The 20,248-nt window shown below is 41.3% G+C and overlaps 1 protein-coding gene across 1 annotated transcript in view; it reads right to left on the reverse strand.

Annotated features, from left to right (window-relative positions):
• LOC132824716 (IQ motif and SEC7 domain-containing protein 3-like) overlaps positions 1 to 15,932 on the reverse strand; it is a 142,085-nt gene extending 126,153 nt beyond the window's left edge. Inside the window, exons 1-2 of the mRNA XM_060839388.1 lie at positions 15,180 to 15,932; positions 14,845 to 15,134 (exon numbers count right to left, since the gene is read on the reverse strand). Coding sequence (XP_060695371.1) covers positions 14,845 to 15,134; positions 15,180 to 15,926 — 1,037 coding nt within the window. The 5' untranslated portion in view covers positions 15,927 to 15,932. The remainder of the gene's footprint in view (positions 1 to 14,844; positions 15,135 to 15,179) is intronic.
• Between the last annotated feature and the right edge of the window lie 4,316 nt (positions 15,933 to 20,248).

The following is a 20,248-nucleotide window of genomic DNA, read 5'->3' on the forward strand; positions in this document are numbered from 1 at the left end:
TATTCCCAGAAATACATCCAGGGAAGTTATTTGGGTGGATATGAGAGATAAGAAAGGGACTGTCACATTATTAGGATTGTATTATAGACCCCCTAATAATCAGCAGGAAATTGAGAAACAAATTAGTAAGGAGATTTCAGTTGTCTATAAGAATAATAGGGTGATTATGGTAGGAAATTTTAACTTTTCAAGCACAGACTGGGACTACCATAGTGTTAAGGATTTAGGTGGAGAGGAATTTGTTAAGTGTGGACAAGAAACTTATCTGATACAGTATGTGCATGCACCAACTAGAGAAGGTGCAAAACCTGACCTACTCTTGGGAAATGAGACAGGGCAGATGACTGATGTGTCAGTGGGGGAGCACTTTGGAGCCAGCAACCATAATTCTATTAATTTTAAAACAGTGATGGAAACGGATAGACCAAATCTAAAAGTTGAATTTCTAAATTGAAGGAAGACTAATTTTGATGGTATTAGGCAAGGATTTTCAAAAGCAGATTGAAGGCAGATGTTCGCAGGTAAAGTGGTGGCTGGAAAATGGGAAGCCTTCAAGAATGAGATAACCTGAGTCCAGAGACAGTATATCCCAGTGAGGGTGAAGGGAAAGGCTGGTAGGTGTAGGAAATGCTGAATGACTAGAGAAATTGAGGTTTTGGTTAAGAAAAAGAACGAAGCATATGTCATGTATAGACAGTATAAATCGAGTGAATCCTTAGAAGGGGATAAAGGCAGTAGGAGTATACTTAAGAGGGAAATCAGGAGGGCAAAAAGGGGACATGAGACAGCTTTGGCAAATAGGGTGAAGGAGAAATCCAAAGGGGTTTTTACAAATACATTAAGAACATAAGGGTAACTAGAGAAAGAATAGGGCTCCTCAAAGATCAGCAATGTGGCTTTTGTGGAGAGCCACAGGAAATGGAGGAGATACTGAATAAGTATTCTGCTTCAGTGTTTACTGTGAGAAAAGACATGGAAGATATAGACTGTAGGGAAATAGATGGTGACATCTTGAAAAATGTCCATATTACAGAAAAGGAAGTGTGAAATGTCTTGAAATGCATAAAAGTGGATAAGTACCCAGGACCTGGTCAGGTGTACCCTAGAACTCCGTGGGAAGATAGGGAAGTGATTGCTGGGCCCCTTGCTGAGTTTAATTGTATTATCAATAGTCACAGCTGAGGTGCCAGAAGACTGGAGGTTGGCTAACGTGGTGCCATTGTTTACGAAATGTGGTAAGCAGGGAGCCAGGGAACTATAGAGCAGTGAGCCTGACCTCGGTGGAGGGCAAGTTGTTGGAGGGAATCCTGAGGGACAGGATATACATGAATTTGGAAAGGCAAGGTCTGATTAGGGATAGTCAACATGGATTTGTACATAGGAAATTATATCTCACAAACTTGATTGAGTTTTTTGAAGAAGTAACAAAGAGGATTGATGAGGGCAGAGCAGTAGATGTGATCTATATGGACTTCAGTAAGGTTTGACAAGGTTCCCCATGAGAGACTGGTTAGCAAGGTTAGATCTCATGGAATACAGGGAGAACTAGCCATTTGGATACAGAACTGGCTTGAAAGTTGGAGACAGAGGGTAGTGGTGGAGGGTTGTTTTTCAGACTGGAGGTCTGTGACCAGTGCAGTGCTAGTAGGATCGGTGCTGGGCCCACTACTTTTTGTCATTTATATAAATGATTTGGATATGAGCATAAGAGGTATAGTTAGTACATTTGTAGATGACACCAAAATTGGAGGTGTAGTGGACAGTGAAGAAGGTTACCACAGATTGCAACAAGATCTTGATCAGATGGGCCAATGGGCTGAGGAGTGGCAGATGGAGTTTAATGGAGATAAATGCAAGGTGCTGCATTTTGGGAAAGTAAATCTTAGCAGGACTTATACACTTAATGGTAAGATCGGAGGAAGTGTTGCTGAACAAAGAGACCTTGGAGTGCAGGTTCATAGCTCCTTGAAGTGAACATGCAGGTAGATAGGATAGTGAAAAGGCATTTGGTATGCTTTCTTTTATTGGTCAGACTATTGAGTACAGGAGTTGGGAGGTCATGTTGCAGCTGATTAGGCCACTGTTGGAATACTGCCTGCAATTCTGGTCTCTTTCCGATCGGAAGGATGTTGTGATACTTGAAAGGGTTCAGAAAAGATTTACAAGGATGTTGCCAGGGTTGGAGGACTTGAGGTATAGGGAGAGGTTGAATAGGCTGTGGCTGTTTTCCTTAGAGCAGGGGAGGCTTGTGGTGGTGTTGGGGGGTGGTGGGGCTGACTGAGGTCTACAAACTTCTGAGGGACATAGATAAGAAGAAACGTTTTCCTCTTAGTAGAGGGATCAATAACCAGAGAGCATAGATTTCAGCTAATGGAATGAAGGTTTCAAGGAGATTTTAGGAAGGACATTTTGGCTGATCAGAATTCATTGCCTGAAAGATAGAGATGTGAACCATCACAACATTTAAGAAGGTTTTGGGTGAACACTTGGGATGACATAGCATTCAAGGTTTTGAACAAGGGCTTTTGAAATACATTGTTATTGTCTCTACCTCTTGACAAAAGGCATGCATTCAAGTCCCACCTGCTCCAAAGGTATGTCACAATATATCTTAAGAGGTTTACTAAAATATCTCAAAGGCTATTTTCTAGAAAATGGGACTACAGTAGAATGATGCTTCATGACTAGCACAGGCATGTGGGGTCCCTGTGCTGTAAAACTTTATGTAAACATGGCCAAGTTCTGAAACAACTGAGCAGTTACTTACACCACTGATATACCCAGCTCTGTTGCAGATTAGTTTTCAAAGATGCACAGCTGTATGTCAGAGAAAGCTGTTAAATATATTCATTGAAATCAGCAGATTTCAATTGACCTTTAAGACACTATTTTACAGCCTGGACTATGGTGTTCTCATATCACATCAACAAATTCAACTACATATATGTTCATTTCTAATCAATTGTACATGTGAGGGTCAATTCATTTAGATAGAAACTCCTAGGCTGTTTTGTTAGTGCCGATTGTTAAAAACTGGTATTGGTGTCCCTTGTACAGCACTACTGACAAAAAATACAGAGCTAGTCTTCACCTCAGAGAGCTGCTGCAGCATCCTAGGCTGTCTGAATGAGAAGCAGTTGTTTTCTACCTACAGCATCAAGTTGCCATACAACTTGATGACTTGCCCTCAATTACATAGAGTTGACTTGAGTCACATTGAGTCACTCTGACCCTTTATCCCAATTCAAATACCTGTGAATTTCAGTGACTAGCTCTCCCTTTGTTCTGTTATTTCTCTTCACAATGATTTGTTTCCCTTCCTGTTGGAAATCCTTCTACACCACAGACCTCTCGTCCCAACTCATGGAACTTTCCAATCTACAAGTTTCCCATTAACTTCCTCTAATCCCATGAAACTAAGTGCAGCCATTATAGCATGTCACTGAAACATTTAGGCTCTCTGCAACACATTGTAAAAAGAAAAAAAATTGGATCGTAATACGGTTTTGTTTCTGCACAGTAAGCAATAATTAAATGCAGCATTTAATTGAAAAATGTGGCATAAAGCATTATCCTTCAGTTAAATGGCATGCCCTTAATTATAACCCCCACGCAATTATTACTGCTTAAATGTTTTGCTCAATTAAAGTGGCCTTAAAGCAGAATGTCTCTCTTCAAATTGACTTCAGAAGCTGAAGCTGTCATCATAGTTTTCATGTTCAAATTTCTAAACAGTCCAATACCCTGCTGCGGAACAAGCAGCAATTCCAACAAGTCACTCTCACACTTGAGTCTGGTCAATGTTATTGTGCTCTGTGGCTGGGTCAGGGTTTCCACAGTTGCAGTCAGGTGATGTTTTGAGGTGCCACTTGTACAGCACTGGTCTGATCAGCAATGTTCAGTTTATTGAGGGTTGTTCACATATTCCAGAGGATTGAAGCCTGGTTGTCAGCAGGTTGGGTCAGAGACAATGGCTGGGATTTTCCCACCTTCACATTAATTTAGAAAGCTGCAGCATTTCCAGGAGGGAAACACATGTCCTTCTGAGGAAATTGAGCTCATTGGATCTTCTGGCAATCAAGAAGTAGATTGGATGAAGGTAGGCCCCTGGAGTAGGAAACCACACCCATTGGAGGCCGGGAGCTCTGGCACTCAGCAATGCCATGGCACAGAGTGTGGCTATTGCCAGGAAAGCAACATCTGGATGAAGGATCACTGACAGGAAAAGTATGTGTTATTTGGAGCATTTTGGGGTCATGGGAACAGAGGATAGGGGGCTCAGAAGCCTGGACAAGGGGGTAACTCTCAGGGACTCTCATAACTCTATCATTGCTCTATTTGGAACAACACATGTTAGAAAGCCTTCAAATATTTGAAAGGGTTAACTTTTATGATCAACAGAAAAAGCAAAGAAAAACAAACTGAAATAATCTGTAGTTGCTTCTGGGAACAAACAGAGGCTGATTTGCCTTTTGAGCAACAACAAACGTACAGTGAATGAATAATGACCTCACTCAGCTCACATCTATTAGAACTGTGTGTTAATTAAGTCCTGTTTGGTTTGTTGCACCCGGCACTGCAGCTGTCTATCAGAGAGAAAGTAATGTTCCTCTTGCTCAATGTCCTCACCTTCTTCCTCGGAAGATTGCTGCTGCTGCTGCTCTCTCAGTTCTTCAGCATCCATCACACTCTCTCTTTGCCTGCTCCGTTTGTGGGAAGAGTAGCACATACAGATTATGCAAAACATTTTGTCTGGACTGAACTGCAAACCTCCTCCAAACTGATGCAAATATCAGATCCACTTCTCCAGCAGGCATCTCTTCTACTCCATTCCAGCCTTGATGGAAAATGGGCTGCATTGTATCTACTATTGACCTTGGCCAGGGATTGTGAAATGGAGTTGTCAGATGCAGAGGTTAACTCTTGTGCCCCAGATACTATCCTTGTAGATTATCTGGCTCTAACCCAATGCAATACTGTATCCCACCCCTGTTGAGTTGCCTCCTTCACAATTATTATTCCCTCTATATTCCTGCATGCTGTTTCTCCACAAATAACTTCCCCAGCATCCCTGCCACTGTGATGGTGCCTGGCAACTCACTTTCACTTTCAGTGATCAAATGCTCCAGGACTGATGGTTATAACTTCTGACAGAAATGTAAAGACAGCCCCAACTGATGGTGACCATACCCCTAACTCATCTCTGTGTAGCTCTCAAACTGACATATGACTAATCTCCAGATTGGGTGAACTGGATCGGCAGAATGACCATGGCCCACTCCTTGGACTGCAGAGATACAGAAACCCTGATCGTTCCAAGCAACTGACTGGCTGTAATCAAGCTGTTAGACTGAGGTCAGACACTGCCCTTGATTGACTGTGCCATTAGTCTCCGATTATAGACAGTTCTTCTTGACTTAACTGAACCTAACTCCTCTTAAATTTAGACATGGCCATGTAAACTGGTAAAACATGCTGCTAGTATGACATTAACATAGCACACTGCCATATAGCAACATGATCACCACCACCATCCCACCCCACCTCCCCCCGCCCCCACCCCCCACCCCTGACTGCTTAGTGCTGGCAACAATGACCATCTGACTGAGATTTGCGTCCACATGAAACCATAAGCCAAGATATGGTGTCCTAGGCCTAGCCATTTTCAGCTGATTCAATAATGACCGTCCCTCCATTATAAGGTTAGAATTCGGAATGAGCATTGATAGTTGCACTGTGCTCAGTACCATTTGCAACTCCTCAGATACCGAAGCAATCCAAGTCCAAAGACATGGACAGTATTTCAGTTTGGGGTGACAAAAGCAAGTGACATTCACACCACACAAGTGACACACAAGATAGAATTTAACGATTGTTCCAGTCAATCCATGGTATTACTATCACTGAATCCCCGACTGTCAACATCCTGTGGGTTACCATTACCAGAAACTGAACTGGACTAGCCATATAAATACTATGATATCAAGAGCAGGTCAGAGGCTAAGTACAGTGAGTAACTCATCTCCTGACTCCCCAAAGTCTACCTACCATCTACAAGTTACAAATCGGGAGTATGTTGGAATACCCACCACTTACCTGAAAGAGTGAAGCTGCAATAACACCAAAGAAGCTTGATACCATCCAGGACAAAGCAGCCCCTTTATTGGCATCCCACACTGAAACATTCACTTCCTCTACCACCAATGCTCAGTAGCAGCAATGTATACTTGTGTACTGTAGAAATTTACTAACGTTCTTTAGAAATATCTTCCAAATCCACAACTGCTATCATTTAGAAGGACAAGGGCAGCAGATACATGGGAATACTACCACCTACATTTTCCCTGCCAAGCCACTCACCATTCTGACTTGGAAATATATTGCAATGCCTTCAGAGTTGCTGGGTTAAAATTCTGGAATTCCCTTCCTAATGACATTATAGGTCTAGCTATACCAATGGTTAGGAATGGTTCAAGAAGGCAACTCACCATCACCTTCAAGGGCAACTAGGGATGGGCATTAAATGCTGACCCAGCCAACATCCCATGGATGAATAAAACAAAACTGTGAGTCTTTAAGTTCTGACTTAGCTAGCAAAACACAAAAAAAAGCAAGGCAAAGAATATATGGGGGAATCCAAGTAGGGACAAAGTGAGTGTGCTAAGACAGCAGGCAAGCACCCTGAGGTTTACCCAGCTCTGATGTATGAGATGGGTGCCTGTCCTTGGTGCAAAGTGGCCTGGCAGCAGCATTGTAATATAAGATGTTGGTGCCTTCCAACGTGCAGCACTGCTGGGGAGAATTGTACTCCAAGTTAGTCTCCAAGTGCTGTGATAGTGTGTTGAGGTCATGAATGGCTGACACTGTCTTTTGTGGATGGTTGGTGCAGGCATTTGCTACGTATGGAATGTACCTGGAGATGGTGGGGACTGCTGGTCAAGTGGAAGTCTGGAGGAGCCAGGGCAAGCTGGAGCTCTTGGTGAGCTCTTCTGGCTTTCATTCTGGGAATTGGTGGCATCTACATTTTCTCCACTGCATGTGAAAGTAGCAAACTGCATATAAATCAGGGGTGACATTAGGTACGAGTGAGATAGAAATGCAAATAGGCCTCTTGCCATTCACTAGTGAGATCCTCACCTTGCCATTCAAATCTTGGGTTGAAAATCATTTTCTCTTTCTCGATATTAAGAATCTAATTTTTTTTTCCCAATTTCATCATATGTTCCCAACTGACCCACTATTGCCTATATTTCCTGAAGGCTGGGAAAGTTTAGGCCAAGGTGTTTATTTATAAGTGTTACTTTCTCCCCAAGCATTCCTCCAGGTTTCACCATAGTTCAATATGTTCAAAGGCGTTTATGTTGCCATATGGTGAGTTGGAGGTCTCTAGACCATGTAAATCTCTAATCTGTCAAAAATAGCTGAACATTTCTGTAATTGGAGATTGTAACCAAACCCAGATAAACCCATCAACTCCTCATTTCACCTCAAAATTTTAAGGCACACAAGTCACCCATATGGACCTCAAATCATCACAGCAAACTCACTGATACACATTTCTTAGCTAGGAGAAAGTGATCTCCAGCAGCTGCAGTCCTCAGAGTCAAAAAGTCTGGCGCTGGAAAAGCACAACAGGTCAGGCAGCATCTGAGGAGCAGGACAGTTGACGTTTTGAGCATTAACTCTTCATTTTGATGAAGAGCTTATGCTCGAAATGTCGACTGTTCTGCTCCTCAGATGCTGCCTGACCTGCTATGCTTTTCCAGTGTCATACGTTTTGATACATTTCTTTGCAATCAAAATAATTTCTGAAATTTAGGAGTTAATCAAAAGGAAATTCAAGAAATATAATGGAAGTATGAGAACCCAGGGCACCTTCTCAAGGGCAGCTAGGGATGGTCAATAAATACTGGCCCAGTCAGTGAGGTCCACACTTCACAAGTGAATTTAAAAAAAGAAAAATGGGCACATTTTTCACTTTAAAGGTTTGACACTAATTTTAGTTATAGATAAACCACTACGTTCATAACCTACTGATCACATCTGAGTTGCTTCATTTCCAAAATATTAGCATTTGTTCCAGTGTCACAGCCCTTCAACTGAGAACAAAATATTGTTGAAACTCATTTTGATCTGTCAATGATCAACAAAAAAATTCAATTGTCAGAAATCCTTCAAACTCATTCCATGGAATAACATGTTAATTAGTCCATTTACTGCTGGATAGATGACAAAAAAATACATTATTAAACAGGCCATTAAGAAGGATGCACTGACAAATCACAGTAGGAACTAAAAAAAATCATAGAGATCTATTACTGGAAACTCAATAATGGCCAAGTACTGTAAATTAATTTATCATTTTACCCTCTTTCTAAGGCAATTCTGGATTGTTGGAGAAGACGTCTTGAGAAAAAAGTAACCAAGAAGAAGTCATGACGTTATTTAAGAGACAGATGCTTAGGAGATATCCAAAAGTGACAAAATACATATTCAAACTCACGTTTTTTTAAAATCTCTTTCCTCTTGACAAGAACCACCAGAACATGTTAAGACTGTGTGAAAAAGGTGTTAACAGACTTAGAAAGTAGCTAGAGTAGATAATCAGCCACAATTAATCTTAGCGAGGGAGTGACCAAGAGTTGTAATCTGACATAAAAGCAATCTAGAGGGACTGAATGCAATGTACCCATGTGAAGCACAAGCAGGTTCATTTACCTACATTATTAATGTGTAGGTCATGCATATCACTTCACAGGTTAGACTGCTAACATTGGGCATTTAAATTCCACCAAAGCTTAGATTAATTGTTATTGTGGAATATTAAAGATCATATGAAACATATAACAAGAAAAAGACCAAGGAAACTGCAGCATTACACAAGTAATCTATAGTAGATGGAAAGCATTCATCCTGTAGCTCAGTGACCAGTGGTGTTCCGTAGGAATCGGTTGTGGGACCTTTGCTCTTTGTGATTTTTATGATTGACTTGGATGAGGTAATGGAAGGGTGAGTTAGTAAGCTTACCAATGACACAAAGGTTGGTGGAGTTGTGGATAGTGTGGAAGGCTGGTGTTGGTTGCAACAGGACATTGGCAGGATGCAGGGCTGGGCTGAGAAGTGGCAGATGGAGTTCAACCTGGAAAAGTCTGAAGTCATTCACTTTGGAAGGTCGAATTTGAATGCAGAATACAGGATAAAAGGCAGGAATCTTGGCAGTGTGGAGGAACAGAGGGATCTTGGGGTCCATGTCCATAGATCCCACAAAGTTGCTACCCAGGTTGACAGGGTTAAGGAGGCTTATGGTGTGTTGGCTTTCATTAGCAGGAGGACTTAGTTTAAGAGGTGTGAGGTTATGCTGGTGCTGTACAGAGTCTTGATTAAACCACACGTGGAATATTACATCCAGTTCTGGTTGCCTCATTACAGGAAAAAAGTGGAAGCTTTGAAGAGATTGCGGAGGAGGTTTACCAGGATGCTGCCTGGACTGGGAGGTATGTCTTATGAAGAAAGGTTGAGGAAAAGTACGTAAGTTCGCTCACTGAGCTTGAAGATTTGTTTTCAGATGTTTCGTCAACATACTAGGTAACATCATCAGTGAGAGTCTCCGGTGAAGTGCTGGTGGTATGTTCCACTGCTCTATATATATATATATATATATATATATATAATATAGGTCTTGGTTTCTTAAGATGGGTGGTCATTTCCAGTTTTTGTTTCTCAAGGGAAGGTAGATAGCATCTAAATTAATGTGTTTATTGATAAAGTTCTGGTTAGAATGCCATGCCTCTAAGAATTCTCATGCATGTCTTTGTTTCACCTGTCCTAGGATGTGTATGTTATTCCAGTCGAAGTGGTGTCCTTCCTTGACTATATATATAGAAACTAGTGATAGTGGGTCATGTCTATCGGTGGCCAATTGGTGTTCATGTAACTTGGTGGCAAGTTTTCTGCTAGTCTGACCAATGTAGTGTTTTTTACAGTTCTTACATGGTATCTTATAAACGACATTAGTTTTGCTGATAGTATTTAGTAGATTTTTTAGGTTCATTAGTTGCAGTTTAATGTATTGGTAGATTTGTGGGCTACCATGATGCCAAGGGATTTGAGTAGTCTGGAAGTCATTTCTGATATGTCTTTGATGTAAGGTGATGTGGCTACAGTTTTTGGTTGCATTGTGTCTGCTTGTTTGGGTTTGTTTGGACTTACTAGTTCAACTTACTTTTGACAAAACAAAGTCATTCGTGCCATTCAGTCAACATGCATTCAAATCCAGTTCCCAGAGTCTGAACTTATAACCCACACCAAAGATCGGTTCTAGATGGAAAGCCTAATGACAATATTGACCACAAGGTATAAGTAATGTGAAGGTATCTATTACAGCAGAACATATAGAAAATATTCCCTGTGTAAAGTAAAGTACAATGTATTACTGAGTGTAACTATAAGCACAACATAATGTCAAAGAAGAGTCATACTTGACTCAAAATATTAACTTTGTTTCTTTCTCCACAGATGTCGCCAGAGCTGCTGTGTTTCTCCGGCACTTTCTGTTTGCATATCTAATTGAGGAGATCAGGTGGCTTCTGTAAAGGATAATGGATCTATAAATTAATTCAAGATTTGGCTTTAATTGAGAGATACAGGTGGTTTATTATAGACAACATTCATACTGGTCATCTTTCTTTTCTTATTATATCTGACTGCTGTTGCACTGACTATTATATCTGCTGAAAGAGGAGTATAAAGGAGAAATTCCGTTTTGGTTGATGTGTATGATGAGGCAATAAATGAGTTACGTGGCCAATTTGTTTGAATGAAATTGTAAATACATTCAATGAGAATGTGATTATGAATTTCATGAGAATAGCCCATTAGTGTTATTTTTTGTCAATGGAAGTTCAAATTGCATTACGAGGTTGAGTAAAACATTTTGATCAGCTACAAAGCAAAAAAAAAACAACATGAAAGACAATACCCAAATTTTCTTGAGCAGACCAAATAAAATTGATATGTAGAGAAGTTTGCTTCATTTCTCTGATATTTTCATTTTTAGAAAAGGAAGAAAAAGGAAAATAATCAGACATTGTGACTTTATAGACAAAACTATATTTACAAGCACATTTATCAAAATAAGCCATCAGCATCATAGCTGCTTAATAATGATGGTTTTGTATATTCACCAAGTAATGCTTTGTCAAATTGATTATATTAGACAGGTCTATTTGTTGCTTATTTCTGGTATTAACTTGCTTTCTATTTGAGCGGTACTGCTGTGCCAAGACTCTGCATATGTTATTAACACAATGCACTTGCTTGCCAAATGAATCTTTTCATTTGCACTGTACTCTGGCAACTATTTGCATGTTGAGCAGGTGGTAAGGGAGTTTTAATAGGTGAACTGAAACAAGGTCCAAATAGATAGTGACGTCAATTTGCAATGAATAACGAAGGCTTAGTATGATGCAAGATAAAACCAAGTTGGGGCTAGTTTCCAAGTATGTGCCAACAGATGGGACTCTCAGTTACTCCAGAATCATCAGCGCAATTCTCAATTATTTCCCCGCTGACTTCAATGAATGGAACATGGTGCGAAATACAACTATAATTTTCTAACTTGCAATTCTGTTTTAAATTATTATGATTTTCCTTACAATCAAGTTACCATAGACCTTCTGTGTGGCCCACATTGAAGAAGGATAGAATCTGATAAAGTCCAGTAGGTGCTATCTTCAATCGGGACTTAATGCTGATATTCCAAATTTAATGTCCACTTCAGAATCTACAATCAATATTTGTTGCGGAAGTCTATTTTATTTTCCTTTTACAACCACTTAATTAAACTGAGCACTAGGTTACGTTAACTCTTTCAAAGTCATATATATATCCTGCTGGGAGTACTTAGCATTTTGAAATGGTGACATGTCTTGTGGTACAACATGGGAACCTCTGTAATTATAACTGACACCATAAGATTGGCCAAAACTGGTAATTTAAAATGAATCTTTTCTGGTTTATTGTGTTCAATGTTCTAGTGGAAAAGTGTGAGGATATTTGACTATTAGGCATACAGGTCGTTTTGCTATAACATGCGCTTTGCTAATGCGAATTCACCATAACATACTCAATGAATGGGGACACTGTTTCTAAAGCGTGTATTGGTTATGATGTGATTTTGGCCTCATTAGCTTAAATGGTGCTGCTATTACACAACTTTCTTATAACATGGGATTGCACAAGAAAGGAATTACCGCGTTATGGCAGCATGGTCTGTATTTTACTTGCAATAAAATGCCACAAATACATCAGAGAGATATATCTAGAGGTTCATATTAGGAGTTATTTTGTGGAATACTTACTTGAAGCAGAGATGTGGTCTATCAGATTTTGTATAATGCTTTGATATTACAAGGCGAATTCATGATACACTTATTCAAACCTTATTAGCATGGTATCACAATACAGAATACTAAAACGAAGTATCCTTACATTTGTTAACAGCTGTAAACTATAAACAGTAAAAAGAAGCAACTGAGAAGATCAAATAAAACTATTTCATAAATATTTTAAATTAAAGGGGGGGGGGGGTTCAAAGGTCTATCATTCCATGTAAAATATTCATCTTGGGAACTATCAGAAAAGTATGCTAAATTAAAAGAGGGAAAGGAAAATAAAGCAGTCTTCTGGCAATAAACTGAAAACAGTAAGTCTAACTAAAATGTTTGAATTTATATAATAAAGTGTCCAATGGGTCAGAACACATAGCCTATTAAAAGGAGTACAAAGATAACAATTCATTTAATGTTTTTCAACTGCACCAAAAAATGGAAAATGAATATGTTTGAAAGAAGGAAGGAAAAAACAGAAATAGATCAGGGGACTAAATCGTTAGGCTGAAAATGCAGTGTGAATATTCACTATAAAACATGTAATTTGACCCCCATTAATATATAAGATCAATGGGAGCTAAGCCAATCTCAGGCACCTCCCATAGCAGAGGACTGGAAATAGGAGGAAAATTACAGATCAATCAGAGACGATCTGGGTCCTCCAGCCTTTTGATTAGGGGTTACTGTTGGATTACAGCAGGTCTCAGACTAATTCCTATGCTTTCTACCACACTCCTGTTGTTGTGGTTCTGTTCGCCGAGCTGGAAGTTTTTGCTGCAAACGTTTCGTTCCCTGGCTAGGGAACATCATCAGTGCTATTGGAGCCCCCTGTGAAGCGCTGCTTTGATGTTTCTTCCGGTATTTATAGTGGTTTGTTCTTGCTGCTTCCGGGTGTCAGTTTCAGCTGTAGTAGTTTGTATGTGGGGTCCAGGTCGATGTGTCTGTTGATGGATGTTCTTGCCGTTTCCGGGTGTCAGTTTCAGCTGTAGTGGTTTGTATATGGGGTCCAGGTCTATGTGTCTGTTAATGGAGTTTGTGGATGAATGCCATGCCTCTAGGAATTCCCTGGCTGTTCTCTGTCTGGCTTGTCCTATGATGGTAGTGTTTTCCCAGTCAAATTCATGTTCCTGGTTGTCTGAGTGTATGGCTACTAGGGATAGCTGGTCGTGTCGTTTTGTGGCTAGCTGATGTTCATGGATGCGGATTGTTAGCTGTCTTCCTGTTTGTCCTATATAGTGTTTTGTGCAGTCCTTGCATGGTATTTTGTAAACTACGTTAGTTTGGCTCGTGCTGGCTATTGGGTCCTTTGTTCTAGTGAGTTGTTGTCTGAGTGTGGAAGTTGGCTTGTGTGCTGTTATGAGTCCTAAGGGTCGCAGTAGTCTGGCTGTCAGTTCTGAGACGCTCCTGACGTATGGTAGTGTGGCTAGTCCTTTTGGTTGTGGCATGTCCTCGTTCCGTGGTCTATCTCTTAGGCATCTGGTGATAAAGTTGCGTGGGTATCCGTTTTTGGCGAATACCTTGTATAGGTGTTCCTCTTCCTCTTTTCGCAGTTCTGGTGTACTGCAGTGTGTTGTGGCTCTTTTGAATAGTGTCCTGATGCAGCTTCGTTTGTGTGTGTTGGGGTGGTTACTTTCATAGTTTAGGACTTGGTCTGTGTGTGTTGGTTTCCTGTGTACCCTTGTGGTGAATTCTCCGTTGGGTGTTCTCTCTACTAACACGTCTAGGAATGGGAGTTGGCTATCCTTTTCCTCTTCTCTCGTGAATCGTATTCCTGTGAGTGTGGCGTTGATGATTCGGTGTGTTTTTTCTATTTCTGTGTTTTTGATGATTACAAAGGTGTCATCGACGTATCTGATCCAGAGTTTGGGTTGGATTTGAGGTAGGGCTGTACGTTCTAACCTTTGCATAACTGCCTCCACTACAGCTGAAACTGACACCCGGAAACGGCAAGAACATCCATCAACAGACACATCGACCTGGACCCCACATACAAACTACTACAGCTGAAACTGACACCCGGAAGCGGCAAGAACAAACCACTATAAATACCGGAAGAAACATCAAAGCAGCGCTTCACAGGAGGCTCCAATAGCACTGATGATGTTCCCTAGCCAGGGAACGAAACGTTTGCAGCAAAAACTTCCAGCTCGGCGAACAGAACCACAACAACGGACACCCGAGCTACAAATCTTCAACCAGACTTTACCACACTCCTGTCTGACAGCTGAGGTATGCCAGAAAGCTCATGAAGATTTCAGGACCATAAATTACAGTAACATGAGAGTTTCTAGCAAAGTGCAATCATAACCTAAGGTTTGCTTCTTTAAGCAGCATTCCAGTTTCAGGAGATTGTTAATAAACTTTCCCCAACAGGACTTTCTCAAATTGGATTAACATTATTACTCATTTGCTTCTCTACATAAAAGCTTGTATTCTGCTGCTGCTGTTTACTTACACATTGAAAAGATTGAGGCCGATACGATACAAGCGTTTGCGGATTATGTCAGTAGACAGCGTTGGTGACTTGCAGCTGCTTGGATTCTCACAGTGGTATCTGGGCATGCTCAATATCATGGCATGCAATGCCTCCTTCGAAGAGACTTCAGATGGTGACTTAGCAGAGATGGAGGTTGTACTGCTGCTGCTGAGTTGTTCTGCATTGTCCAAACGATTAGATTCCAACTGAGGATCTGGCATTATTCCATTGTTATGGTCAATTTGAATATTCTGCATTGCCAATTGATTCTGCCCCACCAAATCCCCTCCTAGACCATTGGAGTTGATATTAACATTCAGTTCTGTGAAAGGATGATTATTTTGAATGATCATCTGTTCTTGTTCTGAGGAAGAACTTTGGGAACCTTTCTCTCTCTGTTCCCTTGGACTCTGCTCATCTTTAACAACTACAACATTCTGCTCAGACTCTGGTGGAGCATTCTCACAGTTTGCCATGGCAACTGATGCAGATTCCATGAGGGAAGAAACAGACATGTTTTTGTTTTCGATATGGAAAGTGACATCCCTGAAGGCCATCATAAGCGTACTCCCACTTTGTGCAAGGCCATCTTCCAGTTTGTCATCACTGCTTTCTTGTCCTGTTTTCCCCATCTCACCTCCTGACCTGTCCTGCATCGATGCACTGCTGAAAGTCTCTGTGAATTGATAACTACTGCCATCTTGCAGCGAACACATTGTCTTCAAGCTCCAGGAGCTGAGAGCATCATCAATTGACTTTGCCAGTGATTTAACTTGCTCTGTGAAAGAGTCCTCAAGCTCAGTCAGAGCCCCACTGATACTTGCAGGTAAAGATGGTGACCGCACCAGAGGGATTCCTGCAAAATTATACCCTTCCATTAAACTCTCTGCATTCTGTAACCTGACCTTTCGCAGAGAAATGCGTCTGGGCATGCGGCTTTCCAGCAAGGAATTCCGAATCTTTTCAAAGTTCTTGCTGAGTTGGTACTGACGGAAGGCTGTCTGGATGGTACAGGCAGCCCGGCGAGATACCAAATGGCCTCCATATTTGTGTTCCAGCATTTCAATCTGAAACAGGAGAGATACAGGATATCAAACACCATTCTGAACTTAGCTCTCAACATAGAAAACCTCAAATAATGATACTGCTTATTTGTATATAAGTACATATACTATATGAATGGGAAATGACTAAGAATTCCCACCTTAAGGTTTCATCATTTTCACACTTTCATTCGCCTTACCTGGTTAGAGGGAGATTACTTCCTCACAGAAAAAAAAACCTTCCCACAAAACTCTATAAACGAGCTGTTGTAATGTCATCACACTTCTACAGCGGGATATAGATAAGTTGCAGAGCTGGGCGGAAATGTGGCAAATGGAATTCAATGTAGCTAAGTGCGAAGTCATTCACTTTGGTAGGAATAACAAGATGATGGATTACTGGGCTAATGGTAGGCTACTTGGTAGTGTGGATGAGCAGAGGGATCTTGGTGTCCATGTACACAGATCTCTGAAAGTTGCCACCCAGGTAAATAGTGCTGTGAGGAAGGCATATGGTGTACTGGGCTTTATTGGCAGAGGAATTGAGTTCCGGAGTCCTGAGGTCATGTTGCAGTTGTATAAGACTCTGGTGAGGCCTCATCTGGAGTATTGTGTGCAGTTTTGGTCGCCATACTATAGGAAGGATGTGGAAGCTTTAGAACGAGTGCAGAGGAGGTTTACCAGGATGTTGCCTGGAATGGTAGGAAAATCTTATGAGGAAAGGCTGAGGCACTTGGGGCTGTTCTCATTGGAGAAGAGAAGGTTTAGGGGAGATCTGATAGAAGTGTATAAGATGATTAGGGGTTTAGATAGGGTAGATACTAAGAACCTTTTACCGCTAATGGAGTCAGGTGTTACTAGGGGACATAGCTTTAAATTAAGGGGTGGTAGGTATAGGACAGATGTTAGGGGTAGATTCTCCACACAGCGGGTTGTGAGTTCATGGAATGCCCTGCCCGTATCAGTGGTGAACTCTCCTTCTTTATGGTCATTTAAGCGGGCATTGGATAGGCATTTGGAAGTTATTGGGCTAGTATAGGTTAGGTAGGATTCGGTCGGTGCAACATCGAGGGCCGAAGGGCCTGTACTGCGCTGTATCCTTCTATGTTCTATGTTCTATGTAACCCTACTTAACTGCACTGCAATTTCTCATATTGAAAATCCAACACAACAGCATATGTAACATTTTCGGATTCCTCACAGTTGCTGAGCATATCAACTCACCCATATGAGGAATTGCTAACTCCAGCCTAGTTTAAGTACTGTGATTTCCTGTCTGCAGGAATCACTGTCAGAGGGCACTTGTACTGCGCAGCATTATCAACTTAGAAAAGCAGGAGGCTGAAGAACACAGAAAGCCAGCCAGCATCAGGAGGTGAAGAAATCAACATTTTGGATGTAACCCTCCTACTTTGCCACCTCCTGATGCTGCCTGGATTGCTGTTCTCTTCCAGCCTCCTGAATGTCTCCCTTGGATTCCAGGGTTTTTTTTGTCTCTGGTTACGTTTAACAGCTTAACGAAAGGCAAGCAATGAAGTGAAAAACAGAAACAGAAGGAAGGAGACATTGAAAAATAAACGGGAGGTTTGCGTGGGGGCAGGCTGGATTTAAAATCAGGGAAGAGAGGAGAGAAGAATACAATGTTTTGTAAAATACATTCAGTGTTAGTTTTGCTCCATGGCAACATTCGGTCTCAGGCTCAGAGCCCATTCTGGGAATTCAGTCTAAATCTCAGATGAAATCTCAGTACCTGTATAGTGAAGTAGTACTATTGCTTCCAGGCTACAGTCTTTTAAGGGAAACGCTAAGCTGATGTTTCAGTTCAGTTGGTTGTAAAGTTATCTCATGGCATTGTCTGATAAGTGCAAGGGCATTCTCCAATGTTATGACCAACTCGCGTTTAATTCCTCAAATTCCTCAAACCAGCGCATCTCAACACATTTACTGATCGTCCATCTCATTGCCATTGTGAGCCATTGTGTACAGATTAGATGCCATAATTTGAACTCCAATGTCTGAACTCCAAAATATATTCATTAAACCAGTTTACATCAGCCCAATCTTGAAAGGAGCAACTTGTGGGCGGCACGGTGGCACAGTGGTTAGCACTGCTGCCTCACAGCGCCAGAGACCCGGGTTCAATTCCCACCTCAGGTGACAGACTGTGTGGAGTTTGCACGTTCTCCCCGTGTCTGCATGGGTTTCCTCTGGTGCTCCGGTTTCCTCCCACAGTCCAAAGACCTGCAGGTCAGGTGAATTGCCCGTAGTGTTAGGTTAGGGCTGTGGGTAGGTAAGGGGTAAATATAGGGGTATGGGTGGGTTACGCTTTGGCGGGTCGGTGTGGACTAATTGGGCCGAAGAGCCTGTTTCCACACTGTAATCTAATCTAATAAATGCAAGTTCTTGTGCTTGAATGCTAAGGTCGTGATCACATCTTGATTCTTACAAAACATTTTTGGGATTTTTGTTCGCTGTTGTAATTGCTCAATTAAGATGAACTGGCTTTCCAAATTATAGTTAAATAAAAGCTGGGATTGTGGGGTGATGAAAATTTATTTTACTCAACAGGTCTGGGTATCTATTGCCTAAAATATTGGTGAAAACAGATTCACTAGTTACTTTGAAAGGAGAAGGAAATTTTGCAAAGTTGACACATTGATAGCCTGCCCAGTCAGAGACCTAGCTCTGGCACAATGTGCTGAATGGTCATTTTCTGTACTATATAATTCCATACCAAGCCAATGTGAATAAATCAAATAAAAATCCCTGAAAATAGTTTCAGTGCAGAGATAGTGAGATAACTCTCAGTGAGATTATCCTTCTGGAAAACATGGGGATCAAAAGCCCTCTCGCATATTTTTTCATCCTCTAATGTTGGTGAAGACCCGCAGTAAAAGCTGGAATCACACACAAAACCAGCGTTCATAAAAGTGTACTTACTGTTCTGGCAAACCCATTAACATGAGTCGTTTGCAATGGCTTACTTAGTGGAAGACCGCCCGAAACTCTGCAGTAAATAAAAAACTGAAAGAACTGTGGATGCTGGAAATCAGGAGCAAAAACAGGAATTGCTGGAAAACCTCAACAGGTCTAGCAACATCTGTGGAGAGAAATCAGAGTTAATGTTTCGGATCGAGTGATCCTTCTTCAGAACAGAAACGTTGATTCAGATTTCTCACCACAGATGCTGCCTGACCTGCTGAGTTTTTCCAGCAATTTCTGTGTTTGTTTCTAAGTTCTGCAGGCCTTTCATTTGGCATAATAAAGCAAAATACTGTGCATGCTGTAAATCTGAAATAAAAATAGAAAAATTGGAGAAATTCATCAGATCTGGCAGTGGAGAAAGAAACAGAATTAGTGATTCTGGTTGAGCCTTCTTCAGAAACGAAATGGGTTGAAAAGCTGTGGGTTTTACGCTGCTGACTAAGGGGGAGAAGCAGTGAGAGGAACAGATGGTGAGGATGCTCAGAGCAACAAACAAAGAGATTTGCTCATGGTGGTAAAGGAGCGATTGAGATGTAAAGTAAGTCTTAACAATAAGATTGAACAGGAGAATGTAGGTCGCCTATTTAAGCAAAGCCCCAAGAAAATGTTGCAGTTTCTAACACTTGCCCCTTTAATTCTTCCTCTTCATTCTCCTAGCTGCTAAAATGACTCAGCATTGAATTCAACTTCAGAGAATGAACACATTTCTCCATTTTGCTTACCCGCATCCCCCATCACCTCTTGTTTGTGTATTGTCTCAGAGAGCTGACCTATTTTCTCCTATTCAAACCTACCATTAACACCAGTTTTCAATCATTTCCTTTACATCCATTAGCATTCCCTTTGTCTCTTTCCTCTGGGCACCCTCACCATCTATTCCACTCACTGCGTGTCCCCTGCTTTTGTCAACAGCACAAAACCCTTCATTTTCCAGACTCTTTCAGTCTTCACACTCAAAATGTTAACTTTGTTTTTCTTCCCACAGCTACTGCCAGACCTGCTGAGTTTGTCCAGCATTTCCTTTTTTGATTGTAGAATGTGCACTGTTGCTGGAGTATTCAGGTTCAGGACCAGTTTCTTCAGTTCAAGAATATTGGTTCATGTTAGGCACCCACCAGAGCAAGAAAAGACAACAGAGTTGTGCTGACCAACTACTGGCAAATGTGCTGAAAGGCTGCAATCTTCCCATGCTGCTAGCTGAGCTCTTTCCCATCTAGGCCAAGCTAACGTCTGCTGGTCAGGAGGTCGGTTTACCTCTTCTCACCAATTATTGTACTGGTTAACAATCAGATTCTTGGCCAAAGCCAAAACATCTCCCAGCTAAGGAGCCTGCTCACTAGCCGTTGTCTGATCCA

Source organism: Hemiscyllium ocellatum, chromosome 19 (genome assembly GCF_020745735.1).
Source record: "Hemiscyllium ocellatum isolate sHemOce1 chromosome 19, sHemOce1.pat.X.cur, whole genome shotgun sequence".
Lineage (NCBI taxonomy): Eukaryota > Metazoa > Chordata > Chondrichthyes > Orectolobiformes > Hemiscylliidae > Hemiscyllium > Hemiscyllium ocellatum.